This window comes from Littorina saxatilis, linkage group LG17, assembly GCF_037325665.1.
Source record: "Littorina saxatilis isolate snail1 linkage group LG17, US_GU_Lsax_2.0, whole genome shotgun sequence".
In the NCBI taxonomy this organism is placed as follows: domain Eukaryota; kingdom Metazoa; phylum Mollusca; class Gastropoda; order Littorinimorpha; family Littorinidae; genus Littorina; species Littorina saxatilis.
This window is the reverse complement of record NC_090261.1, coordinates 69,749,162-69,776,899: the sequence shown is the minus strand read 5'-3', so window position 1 is coordinate 69,776,899 and position 27,738 is coordinate 69,749,162. Positions and strand designations below refer to the sequence as shown.

Genomic DNA, 27,738 nt, shown 5'->3' with positions numbered 1-27,738 from the left:
GACCTGACGAAACCTCTGAAAGATTTCCGAATGACGGTCCACATATTCGGTGCCGCTTCTTCTCCTGGCTGCGCAAATTATGGGCTGAAACAGGCGGGCAAAGACAACGTCCACATTGATGAAGACGCAGCCCAATTTCTCCAACAGAACTTCTACGTTGACGATGGTCTGCATGCAGCTGATGACGTGGAGACTGCTGCTAGAGTGTTGAAGGGTGCAGTGAAGATCTGCCAAGAAGTCCAGATGCGTCTTCACAAGATCACTTCAAACAGCGAGGAGCTCTTGGCCATGTTTCCAGAGGAAGAACGAACTGAAAGAAAGCCTAGAGACCTAGGAAAGCCTGACAAAGGTCCAGTGGAAAGAGTCCTGGGGCTCCAGTGGCTCACAGAGGAAGACGTCTTTACCTTCACTCAGAGTATCAGATCCAGGCCTGCTACCAGACGAGGAATGCTATCCACGGTCGCTGCCCTGTATGATCCCTTGGGCTTTATCTCACCAGTGGTATTGCGAGGAAGAATCCTGCTGCATCAAACCTGTCGCGACCACCTGGATTGGGATGATCTTCTTCCAGATGTGATGCATGGAGCCTGGATCAGATGGCTTGATGAGCTGACTGCTCTGCATGTCCTGAAGATTCCTCGAAGTTTCGTCCCTTCGGACTTTGGTACTGTTCAAGTGGCAGAGCTCCATCACTTCTCAGATGCCAGTGCAGATGGCTACGGACAGTGCTCATATCTGCGTCTCGTTGACCAAGACGGACGAGTCCATTGCTCCTTGACTATGGCTAAGAGTCGGGTGACACCGATGAAGAAAACCACCATTCCTCGGTCGGAACTTCAGGCAGCAACACTCTCAGTCAGGATGTCAATCTTCCTGGACAAGGAGCTCAAGTATGATGATCTGAAGCATCATTTCTGGACAGACAGCAAAATTGTGCTTGCCTACCTGGCCAACCATCACAGCAAGTTCCACGTCTTTGTTGCAAACAGAGTAGGAGAGATACTGCGACAGTCAGAGCTGAGCCAGTGGTCATTCATTCCAACCGGATTGAATCCAGCTGACATTGCATCAAGAGGAGCGACAGCACCTGAGCTACAAAAGTCAGTCTGGTTCCATGGGCCCGAGATCCTTTGGCAGAAACAGGTGACCTACGACTCAAAGAAGTTTGGCATTCCTGATGACGATGTCGAAGTTCATGCCCGAGCTACCACCACTTCGTCGGCCCCAGTCCACATGGAAGATCAAATGTGCAGAGCTACCACATGGTCCAGACTGGTCAGCGGCATCACCCAGGTCATGAAGAGATGGGTGAAGAAATATCGTGAGTCCGATATGTCTCTGTTGGAAGTGAGGGCTCTTGCTGAGAAGAAGCTGATCGCAGTCGCTCAAAGAGAGCATCTATCCAACCCAGCGCCATCAGTCCTCAATACGATGAAGCAACTTGGCTGCTGCACTTCACGAGATGGTCTGCTCGTGGTTGGAGGTCGCGTCAAAAATAAGGATGATGCTGCCCTACCAGTCCTGCTCCCTCGAGATGCACATTTGACAAAGCTTGTCGTCCGGCGTTGTCATGAAGAGACAGGCCATGCTGGCAGAACTACCACCATTCATGCTATCCGTGAGCACGGGTACTGGATCATCGGAGTGCGGCGCGTGGTTTCTCAGATCATCAAGTCCTGTGTACACTGTATCAGGCATCATGGAGCTCCCATGGGACAGAAGATGGCTGACCTGCCAGACGAGAGAACGACTGAGTCCCCGCCTTTCTCCTACTGTGGAATCGATTGCTTCGGCCCATTTCCTGTCAAGGATGGCAGAAAAACTCTGAAGCGGTATGCTCTGCTGATCACTTGCCTGGCGTCACGAGCAGTGCATATTGAGACCCTGGACGATATGACCACAGACTGTTTCATTGATGCCCTCCGTAGAGTCATGGCCATCCGTGGACCGATCCGGCAGATCCGATCTGACCGAGGGACCAACTTTGTGGGGGCATCGCGTGAGCTGAAGCAAGCATGGGAAGAGATGCCCAAGGATGATCTGAAGACTGCTCTCTTGGGAAGATTCCAGTGTGAGTGGCTGTTCAACCCTCCCTCTGCAAGCCACGCTGGAGGAGTGTGGGAGCGACTCATTCGATCAGCAAGGCGGATCCTGAACGGCCTGCTGACGTCGCCTGGGGTAACTCTGACCACATCCTCACTGAGAACTCTGCTGTACGAAGTCATGGCCGTGATGAATTCCAGGCCACTGTCCGTCGAGTCCCTAGAAGATCCTACTGGTCCCCTGCCTCTCACACCCAACCATGTTTTGACGATGAAGTCTACTGGAATCCTGCCACCCCCAGGAGTGTTTGAGAGGGCAGATGTGTACCTGAAGAAACGGTGGAGAAAGGTACAGCAATTGGCCGATGCATTCTGGGAGAAGTGGAGAAAAGACTACCTGGTCACCTTGCAGTCCAGACGGAAGTGGCAGTGCGAGCGTCCTAACCTCGCTCCTGGCGATGTTGTCCTGATGGTTGAGGACGGAGTCTGCAGAGGCGATTGGAAGCTGGCCCGTGTCGAGGAAGTCTATGCCAGTGAAGACGGACTCGTCAGGCGATGCTTGCTGCGGGTAGCCAAACCTACCCATGTTCCAGGAGACGATTCTGGCGCCAAACCAACGACCATGCTGGAGCGTCCTGTGACGAAGGTGGTGCTGCTTGCCAGGGGAGATGAAAGCAGTGTACGATAGTGACGATAGTGACGATGATTGCAGTGATAATGGCTGTGTGTTGGAAGACGATAAGGCTCCCATGAGCGAAGGACATGATGATAAGGCTCCCATGAGAAATGGACATGATGATGGATGATTGAACCAAGTGACTCAAGTTTTTTGAACGTCATTGATGGTACTTTTGGTACTGCGATGAACGTTATTGGTCAGATGACCTTGTGCAAGTATTCTCTTATTTATATTCTTAACTAATGACATTTTGGAGGTTACGAGATTCATGTTTTGGGTGAATGCGTGAAAATAACTTTGGTTATCCTGTACTTGGAGAAGACACAGATACCTTCGAGCATTTTGATAATTGAATTAGTTGTCACCGATGGTCGTATGCTCTAAGAGGTTGGCTTGGCTTGATTTGGTTTTGTTTTGGAATAGTCGTTGAGGTCTGGTATAAGCCAGCGATTCTGAGAATTTAGTGGATAATTCTCATCAGATAATACTTGGAATATATGAGATTTTGGCTTGGTCTTTGGAATAATCGTTGAGGTCTTGGATAAGCCAGCGATTCTGAGAATTTAGTGGATAATTCTCATCAAATAATATTTGGATATATATATATATATGAATTTTTTGGCTTGGTTTGGCTTGGTTGGATAAACGATAACTCGAAGCAGCATACGTACCTAGGGTGATTTCTGACTCAATGAGCTGTATAGAATATTGGTTTTGTCTCAATATTGTATTTTTTGCTCTGGATAGGATAATTATCTGTTTTTTGGCTTGGTTTTTGGATTTTGTAGAGCTAATTGTATTTTGCTTCCTTTGCATTTGTCGATTGGCGTCAGTGCTAAAAGGATGAAAAACCATGGTTCGTTTGTAAATTTTGGTTTTGGAACAAGTTTTTGTTTTTTTGTTTTTTTTGTTGACATTAGTGTTCCTTCGGAACCGTTAGTCTTTGGAGAAGACAAAGATGTCTTCGAGGGGGGGACTGTTCCTGCCCCCGTACTAGTGGCAGAAAGGAGGTTCTAATGTGTTGCCTGCAGTTTGTTGCAGACGAATTTAGTTTTCACTATAGCTCAAAGGTAGTGACATTTCAGTGGTGCAAGGGAGCTAATTTATCAGTGACAATGTACTTTCGTTTTTGTGGCGCAGTGCTTTGTGGGTTGATACACGAAAATGAATTATTGAAGTCGGGGTGATCTCCCTTAGATCTTTTGTCAGTTTGTTTTGGGGTTCAACAGCCAAGAAGCATCTGTTCTTGGCTGCTTCAGTTTTTTCATATTTTTCTGAAAAGATATTAACTAACCTAAAAATTTTATGTGTCTGAGTTCTGCCAGAACCTTTTTTTTATGAATCTGTCTAATCCAGGAGTAGTTTTGTGCTTCAAGTGTTGTATTTTTCTGCATGCTGCTGTGATTCCCTAACGTGTGTTTTTGAGCGGCCAAATTTGGTAAGTTCTATGAAAATATATGTTTTTTGGTATTTTTACTACATTCTGCTTGTGAAGTGAGTTCAGTCTAACCAGTTTGTTAATATTCAAAATTGTTTTCAATTCTTTTCGAGGTGGTTTTTTCCTTCTGGTCAATGTTTTCCTTCGACTTGTAGATCTAATTTTATTTGTAATTTTACAGGCAGAAAGAACTCGCATACAACCAGGATCTAGTCTTGCATTTTGAAATTAGTTGCCGTAACTTTCCAGGCAGAAAGAATTCGCGTACAACCAGGATCTAGTCTTGCTACAGTATCTATTATCGCGTTATCATTATTGTTTGTCCTTTTCTTGGTTTCATTATTTGGTTTCTTGCTTTTGAGGTTTGTGCTAGTGAAGTTGACTTTGCCGAGATTTTGTATCTTTTGGATCTAAATATTTTCTTGAGTATTCTTGAATCAAAGGGACAGAACAGGACATAGAGCATACGATATATTCTAAAATTATAAAACGTTTTTCAGCTGGATTTATTCCTTCATTTACAAGTTTTTGCCAGTTTTGAAGAATACTTTCAGTAAATGTAAGAGACTGAAACTTGTCCAGAAAACTGTCATGTTTCTTTGTGCTTTTCTGCATTCTGATTTGATAACTGATCAATAGTTTGCTTTTGTTTTCAAATTGAAGTCTCAGAATGCACAGCTTTGATGCGTACAACTTTGTCCTGTCCCTTTGATGGTTTCAAATTGAATTTCTAGCCATATAGCCTAAGGTTTGTTCTTTTTCTGTTTTGCATTTACAGTAGTCACGAGTTTTAGATTGAGAAAATCGACGTCAAGAAATCCACAATAGTCAGAAATTTGATGTAACCAACTTCTTGAAATTCATCCACTCTTTTGAGAAAATTAAACCACACCTTTTGAAACTTCATTGACGGACTCTGTTTTTCACCTTTAATTAACTAAACTCAGTCAGACTGCACCAACACCGCCGAATATCAAAGCACGCAACCGGAAGACAGCACAGTATCTGTGATGGTTTACGGGAGGCTTACTGTCCGGGCGTGATTTCCGGTATCATATTCATAACAGCCGTCCCGGCCAGCACCAAAACGAGGCGCAATTGTTGTTTAGGAGAAGTCCACGAAAATAAATTCTTTGAAAATTTCTCACGCTCGACAGAAAGCAGCCAGGATGTTCCCGTTCGGTGAGCGTTCAAATGGAAGTATGCTTGTACTGTATGTAGACGCTCGCGGAGCTCTGTGATGGTTTACGGGAGGCTTACTGTGCCTTTAAATTTTCGAAATCAATTTAAAAACACTTTCATCTTATTCCTTGTCGGTTCCTGATTCCAAAAACATATAGATATGATATGTTTGGATTAAAAACACGCTCAGAAAGTTAAAACGAAGAGAGGTACAGAAAATCCTTCTCAGCGCAACTACTCCCCGCTCTTCTTCTCAATTCCACTGCCTTTGCCACGAGCGGTGGACTGACGATGCTACGAGTATACGGTCTTGCTGAAAAATTGCATTGCGTTCAGTTTCATTCTGTGAGTTCGACAGCTTGACTAAATTTTGTATTTTCGCCTTACGCGACTTGTTCTTCTTTGTTTCTGTTTTTCGACGGCATAATTGGATGACCAAGCAGGCACGGCTACCTACTAAAGTCGTGTTGAGGCAGGCTGCCGTAAGGACTACTACTGGTCTTTCGTCGATGAACAGACTAGTTCTGGTTTTTCGGCCAAACTCATATAGTTCTTACGGCAGGGCAATAACCCCTTGAAAAATACCTCGGAAAATGTTTTAATGGTTTTGGGTAGTTTAACTCCTGAAGTTTACAAATCCGCAGGATGACATCTTTAAATCCTTGGGCAAATTGAGACAAAATTAATTATAGGAAAATTAGCAAATGTTGATTTTTTTGTTTAGACACAAAAGGCATTCCATAGAAAAAAGGGCTAGAATGGCGTCATAACTTCATGACGTCGGGAAAACGTAATGAGTAATATGACGACACGTACAGTATGGCCTGTAGTGTTGTCCGTGTCCGTACTTGAGCTCCTCTTCCAAGACAAAAACCAAAGGCATTTGACGTGTTTCATTCTGCTAAATGGAAACAATTTGCACATGAGTGTGTATGGAATTACATCCAGGCTGAGAAGATGTGAAACCTGTGTTATTCGTGGACTTGTGATTAGTGCGTATGGTGTTCCAAAGCACAGGTTTCACTGTCGAAGATGAAACTTGTAAATTGATCTTACAAAATGGCGGGCGATGATCAAAGAACATCGTGAGAGACTAGTTTTCTCCGATTTGATTGTTTACCAGACGATAGAGCTATTTTAGATGGAAGCGTATGCCATCTGGTGACAGCTGTTCATTAACCAGTGTGTTCGTAGGAGTGCTTAATTTCTCTGCAGAAGATCCATGCGTGAAAATCGGTGAAGTCTTTCAGCAAATGTCGCAGTTTGTAAGCGAGTGCTACAGGTGCAAAATCTCAAACAACATATCACGTGAGAGATATGAAACCTGGCTAGCTAGAACCTCCAAGCACCAGTCCACATAAATTAAAAACTACCGCCCACATCAGCCCATTGCTGAACGTCCATCTGAAAAGGCCTGTATTGCAATTCTACAGGGATCTTCCAAATCTTGATCCAGTTGACTTCGGGTGGTTGTAGGATGGGCAGAAAACCGCCTGGAGTAGAACCTACACCAACTGAAGTCATGCTAATTTTGAAGTGTGGCTGTGGAGAAATTTACCATGTGCAACAGCATGCTGTGGTTGCGCAGTCGGTCAATGTGCGTGTGCCATCTTATGTCGATGTCTACTCCTTGGAAATTGCACAAATCCGCACTGGTCATCCATCGTAGTCATCCGCACTGGGTATGTGCAACAGTCACCTTCACCGGTCACCAGCACTGGTCATCTGGATCGGTCATCCACACTGGTCATCATTTGCGGTCATCCGCACTGGTCATCCTTTTGTGATCATCCGCATCGGTCATCCGCATTATTCATCCTTCATGATCATCTGCACTGGTCATCCGCACAGGTCATCCTTCATGATCATCTGTACTGGTCATCTGCACTAGTCATCGTCCATGATAATCTGCACTGGTCATCCGCACTAATCATCCGCACTCGTCATCCGCACTGGTCATGTTTCATGATCATCTGCACTGGACATCCGCACCGGTAATCCGCACTGGTCATCTGCACTGGTCATCCTTCATGGTCATCTGCACAGGTCATCCGCACTGGCAATTCTCACCGGTCACCCGTACTGGTAATCTACATGACATCCTGCGTAATCATCGGGCGTGGTCATTTATTGGTCATCAGGCATAGTCATCCGCTACCATTTCGGCAATTGAAAAAAGGATCGATGGTGGCTGCCCTCAAACTGGAAACTCACTGCATGACCATGTCATCTTGTGTGGTAAACCAGCGTGGTCATCCCGCCTGGTCATCTGGAGTGGTAAACTACACATCATCCTGTGTGGTCATCGGCGAGGTAAAGTGCATACTAACCAGTATCCCTGGTTCGTCGCCATGACCTTAACGTTATGAGATAGATGTCTTTTGTATATATGAGACATGGTACATCAGGTTTAGCCTCTTGACATGACGCCTAATACACCTCATCGGGGCGTCACTAACTGACACAACACTGTGTATATGGTGTCAATCGCTTGGCGCTGTGACACCTTACAAGGCCTTTCGTCTGATGTATACATTCCTCACCTGACTAGATCTTTTTTTTTAAAAGAGCACAAGATAACTTTAAGTTATTCTGGGTATTACAGCCACTTTTCCAGGATTAAGTTGTTATCTGCTTGCTCACCGACCAAGTCACTCATTGATTCTGGAACCCACCAGGATGGTAGGGTCACTTAATGTTCAACGACGAGCGCTTCATAAGCTGTCTCCACCTCTGGCCGCTGTGAGCAATTTTTGGGAAGTTGCAAAACATTTCCCAATCCACTATGTAATGATATCTGTCCCTCAGTTCATTTGTCTTCTCTATCTTCTCTTTCCGCGCACCAAACCCTGTAAGATGGTCTTGGAGAGCCCGCCTGTTCTTGTTACATTGCCATACAAGCTCAGCTTCGTCTTCTTGACAGTGATCTTTGTAGTGATGCACGTGCTAAGTGATGGTTTTGCAGACATTAAAATATATGACCTTGAAATTGTTTGACCTTGAAAACGTGTGACCTTCAGTGTTGGTGAACGTTTTTATTCATGGCAAGTTTTAAGAAGACATTTCGTCATTTTATCTTCAAAAATAGTATAATCCTTTATCATTTGAATGAACATTTGACATTCATATGACCTTGAAATGCGATGAAGGTCAAGCAAAGTGCAACAGTAATCAAAGCCCACAACACATATAAGCTTAAACCATTAGCTGTAACTGAAAAAATATGTTGCTAAAACTAACTATATCATCCTGCTCCGTTAACCAGTTTTAACGGTCCCTCAACAGACCAGCCATTCGGGTTATAGTGTCTGCTAATCATGTAACTGTTGTTATGCATATTAACTCCCGTTTTATCTCCCGGAAAACATAAATAAATACAGTTCTGCTAGTTTATAGCATGCAATTTCGACTATTTTGCAGTCTGGAATCCATCTTGTCCGCCATCTTGAATACATCAAAATGCCCAAGGATGACAGAGTGTCATCCGTCGGATCTGTAATCTACAGACATCACAGAGTTCAAAACAGTCAAAACATTCTCCGAGGTATTTTTTGAGGGGTTAAGGTCAAAATCGGGAAATGACGACCTGACTAATAGTCTAACTCCTCTGTCGCAAAATTGATCATTTCTTTTAACAAATACCAAATTTGGCACAGTAAGAGAGTTTTGTGTTCTGAACAAATCCTGATACAGAGCCATTGTGAAATATTATTATTTAACCCTACCCCCCCCCCCCCCCCCCACCAGCCATAACGTCACATATTGGCTATGGTTCCCTCAGGTGTCTGCCTCTATGTACAGAATTAAAATCCACATTTATGCTCCAAATTGCACCACATTTTTGGTTGAGGTAGTTTGAGACATGGGGCCGGATTACATTTACCCCAGTTGCCATGGCAACACTGGCAAAGAGTGCCTTTGGCAACACCGAAGGCATTATTTTGCTCCAAATCGATCCAAATTTGATGTGTAGACAGTTTGAGGCATGGGGTGTGTTATGACTGGATGTCATGGTTGCCATGGCAACAATTCATTTGCAATGTTGGAAATGGCAACAATGACGAACACCGCGGAAGGTGCTTTTTTGGAAGGGAGGCGGTGCAGCAGACCGCATAAGAGAGAGAGAGAGAGAGAGAGAGAGAGAGAGAGAGAGAGAGAGAGGGGGTGGAGAGTCAAATGAAATAACAACAACAAAACTAAAAACAAACATCAGCAGCAACGGTTTCAACAAATAGCAAGGTTTCCTACCTTAATTCTGACAAGTCGAGGAGCAACCATTGCATATGCAGAGAGCGGTGCACTTTAGTCCAGTCTTGAAGCATTTGCAACGTTTGCTGCTGCAGCCCGTCTTGCAACCACATTTCAAGAGTTCCTGGCAGGTTTCTGAAGCCTGTGGAAGGGTTGTCCACAATGGATGCCAGTTTCCTTTCACAAACTGCCACCCCCAGTCAGATGGATCAGGAAGGGGTGGGGTTGGATTGGATGCTTGGCTCCAGATATGTGCTCCTTGGTAGACTGCACGTTTGCAATGTTGTATTAAAGCCTCCTTGGATGGTGGGATGTGGTCAATCTGACGCCCAGTCTTGGTGAAGAGATGCTTTCTGGCATTGTTCACATCCACACAATTGCTTGTTTTGTCATACAGGAGCACAACAAGTCGTTCAAGAGCCACCATGTCGACTGCAGTGAGGCTGAATGGGTATGTGCAGAGACGGCAGAAAGTTTCTGTTATATCTTTGAAGTTGTGCCATGTATCCCATGCCTTCTTCTTCCCAACATTGTTGAACGAGGAAACGGTGTCGCAGCCGGTCATGCTGTGAAAGAAAGGCAGACAACGTGCTTTGTCTATCCCAACTGCCTTTGCGATGTCATGAGCAGCGATGTACCGGAAATGTTTGCCAACTCCCATGGCAATCCACACTTCCAGTCCAGGATGTTCTGTCACAGCTGCTACAGCAAGGACGATCACATCTGTGTCCACAGTACGAAGCAACACACGATTGCTAACCTGTGCTGCATGGGCAAGGTGGACCATCATCCGCGTGTCCGCTTCTTCATGACTGCATGGCGATATGCCAGTCAAATCCATCGGTTGGTTGGAGAGAGCGATGGGACCTTGAGTGGTGATGATACTTTTTTCTGTCTCCACTGTCATGACGCATTGAGCAAGATAGTTGAACAGCTCTGTTTTGTTGGCATCAACACGAGAGAAAGACTGAGATAAATGAAGAGAGAAAACAAGAGAGAGAGAAAGAGAGAGAGAGAGAGAGAGAAAGATAGAGAGAAAGAAAGAGAGAGAGATGGAGAGAGAGAGAGATGGAGGGAGAGAGAGTGACAGAGAGAGAGAGAGAGAGTGACAGAGAGAGAGTGACAGAGAGAGAGAGAGAGAAAGGCTGAGATAAATGAAGAGAGAAAAACAAGAGCGAGAGAGAGAGAGAGCAAGAGAGAGAGAGAGAGCAAGAGAGAGAGAGAGAGCAAGAAAGAGATAGCGAGACACAGAGAGAGAGAGAAACACAGAGAGACACACACACAGAGAAAAAAAAAACCCAAAGAGACAGAAAGACTTCAAAGAGAAAGTAAGAAAAAAAAAACGAAAAGAAAAAGACCGATTAATGGAAGCAGAAGAAGAAATTTGGAACACTGTGTGTGTGATAAGGACAAATGATGTACATGCCTTTCTCTCTCTCTCTCTCTCTCTCTCTCTCTCTCTCTCTCTCTGTCACTCTGTCACTCTCTCTCCCTCCATCTCTCTCTCTCTCCATTTCTCTCTCTCTCTCTCTCTCTCTCTCTCTCTCTCTCTCTCTCTCTCTCTCTCTCTCTCTCTCTCTCTCTCTCTCTCAAAGACAGAACAACGCAATAACCTTTTTTTGTGTAGATTCGATTGACTTTTACCTGAAATAAAATATTCATGAAGCCGGTTCTGACTGAGTTAATATATTTCTGGAAAGCTGAACAACGCAATGCGTCTGTGACTGGTGAAGAAGCAGAGCTGGAGCTTTTTGTATTGTTTGTCGTTGGTTTTATTACACACGCACTCACATACGGTCAACAAAATGTTGCATGTTCCTGCTTGACAAACAAATGCCTGCATACATGCGTGCACGTACGAACGTACGAACATTCATACCTGTGCAAACAATCTGCCACTTCAAGTTCAACACCCAAACCCCACACATTCCTCCAAAAGGAGTCTGAAGTATAATACTGGCATTTGTGGTATTGAACGAGGACCTCAACTTCCATTGTCTAGTGCATGTGGGTCTCATGTTGTACGTGTGAAACCACTTACTTAAAAAAGAAAAAATCTTGTAAGCTTATCAACAAAAAACGAACAATTATATTCTTAAACAAACTGGTTAGAATAACAGATTTAGGAGAATGCAATGCAAGGAACATCATTATCTAATTCGGTCGATGCTTAGATCTAGAAAAGCACCCACTTATTCCAGTATAATAGAGAGAAAAAATCCAATTGAAAAAGTTCCAGATCTAGACAAGGCAGCACTAGCAGCAATTTTAGCTAGCAAACTCGAACTTGCCCTGCATTCATGCAAGGTCGAACCACTTTCCCTGCCTAGTAGGGGTTTGGCGGCATGTCACCTACTTAAACAACGATAAACACTTTCAAACTAAGCCTGGAACTTACCTTGCAAACTCATTTGGGCGATTTCAAGTTGCTTTGCTTCGTGCGAAGGCGGCCATTTTGAAATTTGCTTAACTGCGGTATTGATCATGCTTTGGAGTAATTATAAAAGAAACGAAGCGGTAAACATGCCAAATAAATATTTTGACGATATATGTACATTTGCTGCTAATGTTTCAAAGCAGATAAATATTTTTTTCCCTTTCTTTTATTTTTGCAAACCATTTGCTGCTGATGCTGTTGATCCGAGTTCGTCTGCTCAAGTGTTGGTTTTAAAGTATTATTTTCTTCAAACATATCGAATGTTTGCAATGGCTCTGTATCAGAAATCAATAACAACTACTTTATTATTAATTATGCCAAGTTTCATAAATGTTAAGCAATCTGATCAATTCCAGTTATGAGTTGCGACAGAGGAAATTAATTCCAGATTTTTTCTTGGTGACACTTCGTCTTTGGAATCTTTTGACAGGTTGGCTTCCTTCCGGTATGCCGACCAGTCGTTCTTTGATTTCTGTTTTGGCTTTGTTGCGTAGTCATTTGCCTACAAGCAGACTGACCTACGGGCACTACGGCTTTCAGCCATTTTGTTCATGCCACTCCAGGCTTCGGCCATTGTGTTTTCCGCACGTTCGGTTGCTGACGTACAACCAGAATCGCGGCGGCCTCGTACTATCTCCATCTGCTCATGCATGGACTGGAGAGGATATCTTGTGGTCAGTTGGACTTATCGTTTTCCGTTTCGCTGAGCACACAGATATCTTTTTATCACGAAACTTTTTTGGATTACTACTAGTCTGATCAGCATTCTACTTAGGTAGAAAGTGGATGACATACTTTATTTGAGTAGAGAGACGGTCATTCACGACAGCTGTCGGCCTTTGGGTGCACTCTTTTTTGGCCTCTTTAGGAGGTCGTTCGGACTTTCTTATAACTTCTTCTGTTTTGGCAAGAAGTATTTAAAGTCAGTTTGTGGGCAACAAGACTGCCGGTTTTGGCACTCTTGTCTAACTTACTCGACGGGTATTGACAGTCCAGTTCATAGCCATGGTCTTTCTTTGGTTTTTTCTGTCACAACCCATGAGGGTTATGAGTCCTTGTCTTTCTTAGACTTGGACTCTTAACGCAGGAAGCAGGACTGCGTCATACACTCGGTCTTGCTTGGGTAGACACTCAAAGCAGGTCATGCACCAGCAGTAGCCTACTTTTGGCTAATCGTTTGGATCAAGCTGGGTTCACAGCTTGGTTCTTTGGAGGGTGTTTGTCCCTTATGGTTTAGGGACACTTATGCTCTATCTTGAGGGTTTTTTCCTCGCCAATGAGGGCTTGATATCTTGTACTCAGGTATCACTCGTTTATCGGGAGGAGATCGGTCACGTCTTTCTTGAGCTGACGTCTATCTCCTAGGCTTTATGTGGAAGGCGTGAAGCCCCCCCGAGGTCTTACATACTTTGACATTATGTTTTAACGGTAGCCTACAGGGTTCGTCCTAATCAGTTTTGAGTGGACAGCCTTAGGCACTGATCTTTCCATGTTCGGCACAACAGCAAGCGCCCACTTTGACGCTTGCTTCCTTCCTTGTCGATTAAATTTTCATAGCTACTTGCTAGTGAAAATTAAGTTAAGATTTTTGCCGCTTTTGCTTAAGCCGCATTGGTTTGTTGATGAGCAATCTCGGTTCATTTTTTGATGAGAGGTTGCAGTCTCGTCGATCTACAAATTATTTCCTTTGTTTACGGTTTTAAGACGTTCTTTCGACTCTTCTTCGTAAAGAGTCTAGTAAGGCCAGATGGTTTTCTGTCTTGCATCTATCCATTGAACAAGGGACAAATGTTTGCCTCTGGTTCATTACGAACATTAGCGTCTACCTCATGGGACTATGGTGCTGTGGTTTACTCAAACCATAATCCTTTAGTGCTTCACTCCTCGGAGGGTGTTTCACTTGTGGTCATTTGGAACTCTTTGTTCTATTCAGGCGGGAGACGCACAGGTTCGTTTTGTTTTACTCGCTCGCATGGGAAGACATGTCTTGTTGTCTTCCGAACTTTCACAGCTCTCTTTTGTGTTAGGACTGTCTTCCTGGTCTTGCTGATTGCAAGAGATGGTTCACTCTTTTCGTCAGCTACGATCAAGACAGGTCAGTGAGGTTGGCGCTCTTTCCGGTTTCTGGAAGACGTAACTCACGAATCTTAAGGTTTTTCACTCAGGTCTCAACAGACTTTATGTGAAAGGGTTATTTATCTAATTTTACCTTATCTGGTGGTTTTTTACTATCATTAGCAATTTATGAGTGGTTGCAACTTAAAAAAAAAAAAAGAAGAAAGAAAAAGAAAAAAAAAAAAAGTTCAGGAGGATGCTAGGATGTTCCACGAACTTTTGTTGTTGACGGAAGACGATGTTTCATTAGTCTGGAGAAACGTCGTCAGAACTAGACAAGACATTTCTCTTTTTACGCCCAGCGTGAAAAGGGCCCTGTCTTCAAGCCTTTTGTCTTTTGTTTATCAGTCTCAGCTTGGGATTTCTTCTTTTTTTAGAGTTCTTTTGTTAAGAGACTTAGAGTTTTGAGACATGCAAGCCTTTCTTTTATAGGAAGGCTCGTATACTCTTTTTTTGTCTGTGCTCACTTCTCCCTGATGGGGCAGTGATTTACGTACTTTATGGGTCTCACGCAAGATATTGAGTATTTTGAACATACTCATCTTGCATGGCTCATTTTGGAGTGCCAGACCAGTTCTTTGGTTCTTTCGTTTTGGACGGATAGAATCAAATTTGTGCAAAGAAGCACTGGCTAGATGGGCTTTCACACTCATTAAACAAGCTTATGAGTGTGGCAGTCAAATGGGGGGGGGGGGGGGCGTTCTGTCCTTCCTCTGAGTTCGCCTAGAACTCATGGGGCCTGAGCTTGGTCTCTTTTATTCGGCGGTTCTGCGACCAGGCAAATCTCGATCGGCCTCACATGGGTGTTTTGGACGTTTTTTAGGACGTTTTTCTTTACTACTTTTGGCGGGTTTTCTAATACCCGCTGGGATGGTAGTGGTTGCTTACCAGTCATGGTTGAAGCAGGCCGGATTCTTACCAGAAATAAGTGAGTTTCACTGAGAATCTGTTTACTCGTCAGGATGGGACCAACACCTTTCCGGCTATGGTAGCCGCAGGGCAGGTTCTCTCCAGCTTGTAGAGTAAGTTTCTTTCCCACCACCTACATTAGCAATCTGCTAGATGTGAGTCGGGATAAGATATGTAATTTAATCGAAAATTGTAATAGTAAATTTTGATTTGATTAATATACTTACCCGACTCACATCATTAATACCCTCCCGCCTACCCCGCTCTAATTTACCCTAAAAATGAATGTTTCGCTTCGTTTCGAGTGAAGTATTCCAATATGGCGGCGGCGGTCTCGCGTGCTCAGTCACGTGACGGTATGGCCTTGACCTGTGACCTAGGTTACGTGTTCTAGGCTGTTCTTTTTTAGGGTTACTTCCCCTTAAGGGGTGAAGCGTAGTTCAGCGTCTCGGGACTTAAACCAGATTAATGCTAGATGTGAGTCGGGTAAGTATGTTAATCAAATCAAAATTTACTATTAAAATTTTCGAGTAAACAGACATGCAAGAATAGCGACGGGTTCAAGTTTAGGTCGCTCCACGAGAAAAATTCCTGCCGATGTTGGCCTTTAAGCCCACATCAAAGCTCCGTTATCTCAGCGGTACACCTTAATCCTCACGATTTGATTCCCAGTTCCTCCTCCCTGGCGGGGGCCGCGATCTCATTTCATACCGATTTAAAACTTTTCGAGTGAGTTTGGGTTTGTTGTTGGGGACAAACTTTCCGGCGACGGTGTTGCCCCTCCCCTCGCCACCTCTTAAACAAAAAAGACAAAGGGGATCGTATGATGGTGCATCACGCATGTCATAATTATCCGTTTGCGTCCTTATTGCCCATAGATCATACAGTCGGCTAATGTGATTTCAGTATTTTGTTTGGTGTCTTTCATGTATATACATTATGTGTATGTGTTAGGAAACGCTACCGTTGCTGAGCTTTGGTTCAGTTTTGTGTGTTGCATGTAGTTGACTTATTTGTACTTTCTGGGAAAGTACCGATATTATATTTTGTAAACACAATATTTATGCTTGGACGAGAATGCAGGTGAACTTTCTAGTCCTGTCAAAACAAGTTGTTTACCATGCTGTGTGTAGTGTGAGTTCGTGGCGTTCGTTCGGATTAAGTGCGTCGGCGCTTTTGATGTACGTCACAGAGAACGTCACTGTCCTAGTCCATAGACGGTTCGTATATAATGTAGTTGTATCATGTTCGGTCTGGAATATTCTCGAGATTGAGTATTTGCTATATATGCCAGCGCGATTTGAATGTTAAAAAAGCTTCTATTTGAGTTCTGCTACGTTGTGCAGTTGTATGTATTGAATGCTGAATAAATCCTCGAACTCAATTTGACGAGTTGTTTTCTGCTGCTGCGAAGACGGGCGACGTAGAATAAAAGAACACAACTATACGACGTTTGAGAACTTGTGGCAATCTCAAGTGTCGTGTAACAGTATGGTTGTTTTTTCTTCAAAGAAACATAACCACATAACCAATTTGATTAGTTTTATTTTTTCTGTGGATTATTTTGGTCATGTTGTTTAGAAGTTTGTTCTTTGTTTCTTTGTCGGTTTTTTGTTCTTCTTTGCTTTTAATATTTTTCTGCTTATTGGTTAATGTTGTTGCTTAATTTTGTTGATGGAAGTAGTGGTGGTGATGTCGACATTTTGTGTGTATCTTCTTTTCTGTTTTTGACTCACATGCGAAGCAAAAGTGAGTCTATGTACTCACCCGAGTCGTCCGTCCGTCCGTCCGGACGTCCGTCCGTCCGTCCGGACGTCCGGAAAACTTTAACGTTGGATATTTCTTGGACACTATTCAGTCTATCAGTACCAAATTTGGCAAGATGGTGTATGATGACAAGGCCCCAAAAAACATACATAGCATCTTGACCTTGCGTCAAGGTCGCAGGGGCCATAAATGTTGCCTAAAAAACAGCTATTTTTCACATTTTTCCCATTTTCTCTGAAGTTTTTGAGATTCAATACCTCACCTATATATGATATATAGGGCAAAGTAAGCCCCATCTTTTGATACCAGTTTGGTTTACCTTGCTTCAAGGTCAAGGTCACAGGAGCTCTTCAAAGTTGGATTGTATACATATTTTGAAGTGACCTTGACCCTGAACTATGGAAGATAACTGTTTCAAACTTAACAATTATGTGGGGCACATGTTATGCTTTCATCATGAGACACATTTGATCACATATGATCAAGGTCAAGGTCACTTTGACCCTTATGAAATGTGACCAAAATAAGGTAGTGAACCACTAAAAGTGACCATATCTCATGGTAGAAAGAGCCAATAAGCACCATTGTACTTCCTATGTCTTGAATTAACAGCTTTGTGTTGCATGACCTTGGATGACCTTGACCTTGGGTCAAGGTCACATGTATTTTGGTAGGAAAAATGTGTAAAGCATGTGAGTCGTATGGGCTTTGCCCTTCTTGTTTATTATATTTAGTCAAGTTTTGACTAAATATTTTAACATCGAGGGGGAATCGAAACGAGGGTCGTGGTGTGTGTGTGTGTGTGTGTGTGTGTCTGTCTGTCTGTCTGTCTGTCTGTTTGTCTGTCTGTCTGTGCGTGTGTGTGTGTAGAGCGATTCAGACCAAACTCCTGGACCGATCTTTATGAAATTTGACATGAGAGTTCCTGGGTATGATATTCCCGGACGTTTTTTTCTTTTTTTTCGATAAATACTTTTGATGACGTCATATCCGGCTTTTTGTAAAAGTTGAGGCGGCACTGTCACACACTCATTTTTCAATCAAATTGATTGAAATTTTTGTAAATCAATCTTCGACAAAGGCCGGACTTCGGTATTGCATTTCAGCTTGGTGGCTTAAAGATTAATTAATGACTTTGGTCATTAAATATCTAAAAATTGTAATAAAACATTTTTTTTATAAAACGATTCAAATTTACGTTCATCCTTTTTTTTTTTTTTATTTTTTTTATTTTTTTAGTTTTTTTTTGCCAAGCACATCATTGTGGGGCTTTTAATCAGTAACATGCATCCGTCTACAATGTATCATCATTCATTCTTCAACTTGTATATTAAATATGTAAATGGCAAGTATATTAGACATATATATACAACATTAGGACATAACCGACAGACGGACATATAACATACCGTTCGCCTACAAATAAGGCCAGAGCATAACATGACATGCAAATTACAATACTGATAAAAAGAAAGAGAGAGAGAGAGAGAAAGAAAGAAAGAGAGAGAAAGAAAGAGAGAGAGAGGGGGGGGTAATGATGGTGGTGGTATCATTTATAATGTATAGTCTTAAGTAATAATACAAATAATAGATTCTTTTTGAACTTCCACCCTACAATAGTCAAAAGTCACTAAAATACAAGACACCCCTACACCCATAAGATTGGACAGGATGACAGACAGGTAAGAGGATAAGTGAAGCAGACAGACATAAGACATACACACACACTCTTGCCTAAAGTCTTATATAAACCTACAATTTTAAAACTGTGGAAAAAGTTAAGCTGAAATGGACACTTCGCCTTGGTCAATAACCTAACATATATTCGCATAGGGTAACCACTCTGACAAAAATTCAACATTTCTATTCCTGATAAAATTCAATTTTTTTTCAATGTAATATCTTTGTTTTAATATTTTCAAAAAACCACTCAAAAGCGGAACTGAGCCCTGAAGTTTACATTTATAAATATAATATTTTCCTAAAAGAATAATCAAATCTAAAACATTATCAGTGTTTACATTATCATCATTTCCAAATATTATCAATCCTTTTGAAAAAGTCAAATGTTCACAATGTAAACATTCTTTGTGCAATACAGTATTCAATTTAATCCAGAAGGTTTTAACAATCATACATTCCCAAAATAAGTGAACAATTGTCTCTTCATGATACCCGCAAAATGTGCAAAGCGGTGAATTTTTAATTTTACACAAATATAAATATTTATTACAAGGTAGAATCCGGTGTAAGAGTCGCAGCTGAAACCACCTTAAACTTACATCCACAGTACTTTGAAAGGGTTTAAAAAAAATTAATTTCCAATTCATATTACTTTCACTGATGCTATTCCATTTTGAAACCGCGGATGGAATAACGTTAGACTGCACAAACACCTTCTTCACAACATGGTTTCCTTTTTTTTTTTATCACTGACCACACTCTACTATCCACTGATTCATGCTGACAATTCAATGTCTTAAAATTCAATTTCTTCTGATAGCTTTTGGTTTAAACAATGTTTTATTAAATCAAACATGATACAAAAATACAACAATAAACAATAGGGACACGAACTCAAGCAAACGCTTATATTACGCGCCCTACGTAGTAGGAAAATAACGCAAATATGATGTTGGACAAGCATTACTTATCAATTGTTGAACTATCTACAAGAAGAGCATAGTTAAAGTAAATCAGAAAGAATAAGAAAAAGCTAGCAGGAGGAAGAGGGGGGAGGGTGGAGGAGGGAGGAGAAAACGGTAGGTACATATAAAAGATGAAGTTGGCAGCGCATACAAATAAGAATATATACTGTTCAAAAAAAGAAACGCATAGCTTGTAATATTTGGTTAATTTAGTTATATGGCTACAAGGATATCCACCAAACTGCAGAAAATGTTTATCTGGTCGTCGACCTTTCGTCCATTGCCACAAGTAAGCTCTGCACGTGACGCATGCGTTATCAGTGGCTACAATGTCAAAATTGCTCATTTGGCATGACCACTCGTCATGCTTCAGTGTAATCTCGTGAAACTCGGGGAATATTGAGCTCTCACCATGTCTTCCAAAACCCATAAAAGCGGATTGTTCGCCACAAAGAAATCAGACGACAATTCAGCGACGAAAGATGGCCCGATTGAGCAGAGAAGACCGCCAAATTGCATTGGGTCGTTTACAAGCAGGCCAAAGTCAAAGTGCAATCGCCAGGCACTTCCACGTGTCCCAGAGCACCATCAGTAGACTGTGGGTCAGGTTTCAAGCCACTGGCTCCGTTGCTGACTTGCCACGAGCGGGAAGACCAAGGGCGACAACTGCTGCTCACGACCGCTTCATACGGCTCCGCCACCTCCGGAATCGTTTCCTGTCGGCCTCATCTTCTGTCCAGGCTCTCCCCGGGCCACACCGATTATCGGACCAGACCGTGCGGAACCGCCTGCATGAAGCTGGTTTGAGAGCTCGCAGACCTCACAGAGGAGCTGTCCTCACCCGCCGCCATCGCCAGAACCGAGTGCAGTGGGGCAACCAGCACCTTCGCTGGACCGTCCGGAATCACTGGAGACACGTGTGGTTCAGCGACGAGTCCTACTTCCTGCTCCAGCGACATGATGGTCGGAGGAGGGTCTACCAGAGAGTAAACGAACGTTACGCGCCCAACTGTGTGGATGAGGCACCCGTTCATGGTGGTGGAGGCGTCATGGTGTGGGGGGCGATCAGTACCGCTGGAAGGAGCACCCTGGTGCACGTCCAAGGGCGCATAACTGCCCAGCGATACGTGGAGGAAATTCTGCGCCCACACGCCCTTCCTCTTCTGGCTGACCAGGATGCCATATTCCAGCAGGACAACGCTCGCCCGCACACAGCACGACTCACCACCCAGTTCCTCACCGACCACCATGTCCAGGTGCTTCCCTGGCCATCCATGTCGCCAGACATGAACCCGATAGAACACCTCTGGGATGAATTGGACAGACGTGTGCGCAGGCGAGAAGAAGCGCCGGCAAATCACCGCGATCTATTGCAGGCACTTCAGGAGGAGTGGGACACCATCCCACAGCAAGATATCCGGCATCTGATCCAGTCCATGCCCAGAAGGTGCCGGGCAGTTGTTGCTGCTCAAGGCAGTCACACCCCCTACTGACTTGACAGCCTCGGCACCCAATCGTATTGATTGACTGATTGATTTGAAGATGCAAATGAACTGTGTGTGCATTCAACTGTGTCCATACCAAATTTCAAACAAATAATCTAAATATTGGATTTTCTGTTAATATTTTCAAAAAATAAAACAAATTTGGCAAGTAGCAACTATGCGTTTCTTTTTTTGAACAGTATACATAGTACATTACAAACCATAGTCCTGTGGCAAGTAAGCAGTAGCTCGCTAAATATACATTTGAAAAATGCATATAAAATAAGGTTTGTTGGCATGAATATGGGTACTGAGTCAAATCAACAGAAACGACCAGATTCATGGATAAACGATTGGACACTTTCAAAAACAAGCTTGTTGGTGCAAAGAGAAAGGTTTTCGCTACCATTTAACAATATTTCAACATGTCTGTAATTAACAGGAAGTGCGTTTATTGTAGACAGGCGAGCATCTACGTACAAAGGACAATGTGTCAAATAATGGTCAGCTGTTTCGTTCGGGTAGCCGCAAGCGCACTGTGGGTTTCCCTGTAGGTGGCGTTTACACAGGTCAGAATTCAAATTACTCATGTTTAGGCGCATTCTGCAGTGGTGAATCTCTTCCAGTCTTTTACCACAGTAATAATAGGCAGGTACGTTATAATCAGGAGTAGATAAATAGCGTTTGAAATCGCTGATTGAGTTAGTTGTTTTGATGTTGTCTGGCAAGGTGTTCCACAGGACAGTAGTAGATGGTATAAAAGATCGACGGTATAATTCAGTTTTGCACATGGGGACTCTTCTTTCTAATGGTCTTCTATGATGGTAGGGGTTAACATCAGAAGTTAAAGGTGGCAAGAGATCTGATAAGTAATGAGGGCATTTGCCATATACCATCTTGTAATATAAAATCAGTTTGTGTCTGCTCCGTCTTTCTTTTAGGTTACAAAATCCGCTTTCTTTATACAGTTTTTCGTGGCTGGTGCCGCGCACACCACCGATTATAGTCCGAATGGCTTCCAAATGTAGTTTTTCGAGTGCAGTTGACCAGTACTCTGTGCAGTTGTCCCATATGATGTCTGCGTAGTCAAAATGTGGAAGAACAAAAGATTTATACATAGTTTCCAGACTTTTACGATTTAATCTATATTTATAATATCTTAAACAATTAATTAATAAGGTGACCTTTTTTATGATGCTTCTCACTTGGAAGTCCCACTTACAATCATTCTGCAAGATTACGCCAAGGTGTTTATGTTGGTTCACGTTTTCCAAAACAATATTATTAAAAATGATTGGTTCGGTTGGTATATTATCACGTTTTATGTCTAACAGTTCCGTTTTTGCTTCGTTAAATTTAACTTTCCACTGTTTTGCCCAGGTATTAATTTTATATAGGTCTGCGTTCAAAATCTGTGCTCGTCTAGTTGGATCTTCTAAGGACATAGACATGCTCGTGTCATCAGCAAACAACTTTATAACAGATTCAGTATCATTCACAATGTCGTTAATATATATCAGGAATAGCAAGGGGCCTAGAACAGAACCTTGTGGAACACCTGCCGGGATACATTTTAATGCAGACTTAGCACCCTTAATAACAACCGCCTGGTGGCGATTTGTTAAATAATCGTGAAACCATTTCAACAATTGTCCTCTAATTCCTACTAGTTCCAGTTTATATAATAACCCTTTGTGCCAGACTTTTTCAAATGCCTTTGACACATCACAAAAAACAGCTTGAGTGGTAATTCCCATATCGTAATAACTCGTCATAAATAGAAGCCAGTTGACAACTGGTAGAGTCACCAGGAATAAATCCTGACTGTGCCGGTGTTAATATATCATTTCGCTGTAAAAAGGTGTAAACATGGCTGTGGACACAGCGCTCCATTACCTTCCCAACACAACTTAGTAATGAGATTGGTCGATAATTGTTACAACAATCTGCTGGGCCGGCTTTGTAAATAGGAGTGACATGAGCCGTCTTCCACAAACTAGGATATATACCTTCTCTAAGGCTTCTATTAAACAAATATGTCAGGGGTTCTGCTATGGCGTCAACAGCAGCAACTAGAAGTCTGTTGTGAATGAGATCCGGACCAGTGGCTTTACCTTTATCAAGGGCTTTAATAACCTCTTTAACCTCGTCGACTGTAAGATAAATCTCATTAAGTTCGCTGTCGAAAAAATCAGCTTGAGGCAAATTGTCGTCTGGCGTTTTAAGAACGGAATTTTGTATGAAAAAATTGTTCAGAACGTTAGCTTTTTCCTGGTTTGACTGGTAAATCTTGCCTTCAAAATTAATCGGAGGAATTTCATCAACACCAAGTCCTTTCTTGTCCATAAATGACTTTACCAACTGCCACCACTTTTTAGTACCAAAGGAACCTTGGTCGGAAATGCGTTCGTCTAACTCTATATAAAATTGCTGGACTCTGTCTCGCTTAGCTGCTGTAACACGATTACGCGTCTGACGATAACTCAGCCAATCTTCTAAAGAGTTACTCGTTTTTGCTCTCAGGTGAGTTTGATCTCTCTCGTCGATTAACTTTAAAATTTCTGGGGTAATCCAGAGTGCGTCTTTAGGGCGTACAACAACTTCTTTAACAGGCATGAACTGCTTTGCAACATTCATAAAAGTTCTACTAAAAACATCAATGCTATCATTAAACATTTCATTCGTCACCATACCTGTCCAATCAACTTGTGAAAGAGCGTTACAAAACCCTTCTATATTCAATTTATCGTAATTGAAAATAGTTCGTTTAAATGAGTTACTTACATTTACAGTACTTTTTAATATCGCCCGTGGTACGCTGTGATCGCTGCAAACTGGTGGTAAAACATCTACAGATTTAATTATTTGTGGCGTTTGTGTAATTATAAGGTCTATGCAGGTACTGCTTGTTTCAGTTATACGTGTCGGAACATTGACAAGTTGACAGAGCTGATATGAATGCAACATATTGAAAAAATTGTGAGAAGGAGAACTTAAAAAATCAACGTTAAAATCACCACAGATCACAAACTTCAACACTTGACTATTTACTTTTCTTAAACTTTCGTCTACTAATTCCCAATATTGAACATTTCCATTCGGTGGACGGTAAAATGAACCTATCAAAATACTTTCTTTATTCAGTTTTATCTCGACCCACACGGCTTCTAGGCCGACGACGTTAAACTCAGGACGGGGTTTATAATACAAATAATTTTTTACATAGATTGCTACTCCGCCATAAGGATGGTCTGGACGGTCAAGTCGAACAGGGGGACTGAAATTTGGAATCAGTAATGAGGAGTTATCATCAGAAGGCGCTAGCCATGTCTCCGAAAGTGTTAAGACATCGTGCCGTTGAACTTCGGGTTGCAATAAATTAATTTTATTCCTAAGGCTTCTGACATTGATGTGTACGACACTGATTTCATGCTCGTGTTCAGGACCTGGGTTCTTTTCTACATCACCTGATAAATACAACTTCGACTGTGCAAACGGGGTTACAGAAGGACTTGACTGCGGGTCATTAAAATCAACGTTATTTGTTTTTGGCAACTTGGTGTTGGTTAATAAAGCCGACCAGTTTTTAAAGCTGAAGGTAACACAACAAAAAACGAACAATGATAACGGAACACGGGCTGGTGATTTAAGGGAAGTTAAAATCACAAATGGTAACACAGAAGATTCACATAAGAAAGCAAGTTTGCGACAGAGAACTACTGCTTTTCCATAGAAACACCCAATTCTGGCCCTGTACATGCTTAAATTAACTGACATATCCAATCAGGATCAGGAACAAGAAAATGGCCAGGGGGAGGGTGTATCTGCGGGCTGGTCTGGGAGGATTTGCGCTACAAAAAGACAGCAGAAAAAACAAAGGTAAAGTTTGTAAAGAGGGTTCAAAAACAAGATTAAGTAAAGAATGTATATACAGAGTTCCCAATGGGTAACGGTTTTCCATTAGAAAACAACGACAACAAAAAACAACAACACTTCTGTAGCTCTCAGCTCGTGGTTCAAAAATATACACATGCACATGTATGCACACACACACACACACGCACACGCACACGCACACACACACACGACGTGTCAGCACTTGGTGTGTGGCAATGTTCAATAAACGTTTCAATTTCTGGTTGATAACATCTTCGTCTCACTGCAGAGGTAAAAAGTCATTAATTTTGTTAAAATCGAAACCGTAGAGCGAGACAGAGTTCGTGGTACCGACAAATGTTAAGCGTAGTGCGTACGTACACACACACACACACACACACACACACACACACACACGGGTGTCACATTTTACTGCTTGCAGCAGCAAACACACTTCGCTTGGAAAGCTGTGGCTTACAGAAACCAACTATAGTTATACAAATTTTTCGAGATCTACCTCGTTGAACACTTGTGATTTTTTCGTTCTTTTTTATAAAGATTTCGCCATCGCAGACCCATGTGTCCTGGATACGCCTATCTTGTTTTTGGCGACGTGCTTTAGCTGATAGCTTTTCACAGCGGATACAATTCCACAATACAACAAAATATCACTTTTAACATTAGGAAATAATTCAGAAAACTCTTGATAATTCAAATATTTACCCTCCAAATTTACTAAATGTTTCACATATACAATTCCTTCTTCATGCCAACTCTTATAATAAATGCTTCTTTTACCTCTCACTATGTTATCATTATAAAAAAGACATTCGTACAAAAATTCATCAATATTAACAGGTAGACATTTTGCATATAACTTTTCATGATGCTTTAACACATCTTGCCAAAACTTGTTTTTCGCCGTATTTTTCAACACTTTTATATAATTGGTACCAACCAGATTCACAATATTTAGTTCTGGATACATATTCATAACAAATCTCTTCAAACATGAATCACCACAAACAACTTTTCGCATCCAATCAATCTTCAATGTTGACAAAAATACATAAATATTCACCATATTTAACCCCCCTTCTTCAAGGGGTTTAAACACTACTGTCTTTTTAATTTTTGCTCTTTTACCACTCCATAAAAAATCAAATAACAACTTATCCAATTCTTTCAATAAGTTATTATCAGGATCGGGCAGACACATAAACAAATGAGTAATCTTTGACAATACAAGGGTTTTAATAACAATTATTTTACCTAGTGGGGTAAGATGTCTCTTTTCCCATACATATAAATCTTTTTAATATCTTTTAATTTATCCTGATAATTAATGTGAACAATACATTGTAAATCAACCGAAAAATTTATACCCAAAACCTTAAAAATACCAGGGTTCCAGCAAAAATTTTGATCTTGTAAAAATCTAGCATGCGAATTCTTTTTACTACCTATCCAAATAACATTTGTTTTATCGTAATTCATATTCAAACCAGACATATTTGCAAACAGTTTGAGCGTACATATAGCTTCTACAAATGACTCCTTACTTCTATCTAAGTAAAGGGTGGTGTCGTCTGCAAACTGCGACAGAAAAACATCTCGTTCTTTCAATCTAATCCCTTTAATTTTATCATTTTGTCTAATCATTAAAGACAAAATTTCTGCACAAATTAAGTACAAATAAGGTGAAAGAGAATCCCCTTGTCTAACGCCTCTGTGTATCTTAAACCATCCAGTATAATGGCCATTTACTGTTATACATGTAATAATATGATTATAAAAAGTCTTTACCCACTGTCTGAGTTGCGGTCCAAAGTTAAACAAATCAAGACTTTTCTCAATAAAGGACCAAGAAATACTATCGAAAGCTTTTTGGAAATCAATCGTCAACAAGAGACCAGGAATATTATGCTCTTCTGTGTACACGAGTGTATCAAACAGTTGACGTATGTTTTCACTAATACATCTGCCTTTGAGAAATCCCTTTTGGTCAACATTGGCAAAACTTTTTTAAGTCGGTTTGCAATACAGGTAGAGGCAATTTTATACACAGTGTTTTACATCATTTCCTGATTCCAAAAACATATAAATAAAAACAAGCTCTAAAAATTAAAAAATATAAAAATTATGATCAAAATTAAATTTCCGAAATCGATTTAAAAACAATTTCATCTTATTCCTTGTCGGTTCCTGATTCCAAAAAAATATAGATATGATATGTTTGGATTAAAAACACGCTCAGAAAGTTAAAACGAAGAGAGGTACAGAAAAGCGTGCTATGCAGCACAGCGAAACCACTACCGCGCCGAACAGGCTCGTCAGTTTCACTCCGTTATGCACAAGCGGCGGACTACGGTCATTGTGACAAAATGCAGTGCGTTCAGTTTCATTCTGTGAGTTCCACAGCTTGACTAAATGTAGTAATTTCGCCTTACGCGACTTGTTTATTGTTACATTTAGTCAAGTTTTGACTAAATATTTTAACGTAGAGGGGGGAATCGAGACGAGGGTCGTGGTGTATGTGTGTGTGTGTGTGTGTGTGTCTGTCTGTCTGTCTGTCTGTCTGTCTGTCTGTCTGTCTGTCTGTGCGTGTGTGTGTGTGTAGAGCGATTCAGACCAAACTACTGGACCGATCTTTATGAAATTTTACATGAGAGTTCCTGGGAATGATATCCCCGGACGTTTTTTCTTTTTTTCGATAAATACCTTTGATGACGTCATATCCGGCTTTTTGTAAAAGTTGAGGCGGCACTGTCACACCCTCATTTTTCAATCAAATTGATTGAAATTTTGGCCAAGCAATCTTCGACGAAGGCCGGACTTCGGTATTGCATTTCAGCTTGGTGGCTTAAAAATTTAAAAATCTGAAAATTGTAAAAAAAATATTTTTTTTATAAA

General features: G+C 41.8%; 1 protein-coding gene across 1 annotated transcript; it reads right to left on the bottom strand.

Moving 5' to 3' along the window:
• Positions 1-18,075: 18,075 nt before the first annotated feature.
• LOC138952604 (uncharacterized) lies at positions 18,076-26,111 on the bottom strand. Its single transcript, XM_070324296.1, has 2 exons — positions 25,823-26,111; positions 18,076-19,237 (listed from the first exon to the last, which is right to left on the bottom strand). The coding sequence occupies exons 1-2, from the start codon at positions 26,042-26,044 to the stop codon at positions 18,632-18,634; spliced, it is 828 nt and encodes a 275-aa protein (XP_070180397.1). The 5' UTR covers positions 26,045-26,111; the 3' UTR covers positions 18,076-18,631.
• Positions 26,112-27,738: the final 1,627 nt, after the last annotated feature.

What these genes read in the sequence shown, in the direction of transcription:
- LOC138952604 (XM_070324296.1), bottom strand. Translation starts at nt 26,044, where the DNA reads ATGTGTCTGCCCGATCCTGATAATAACTTATTGAAAGAATTGGATAAG. An exon ending in ATTCATGTTTGAAGAGATTT is followed by an intron (nt 19,238 to 25,822) that starts GTTATGAATATG and finishes TGATAAAAAAAA; the next exon opens with AAAGGAAACCATGTTGTGAA.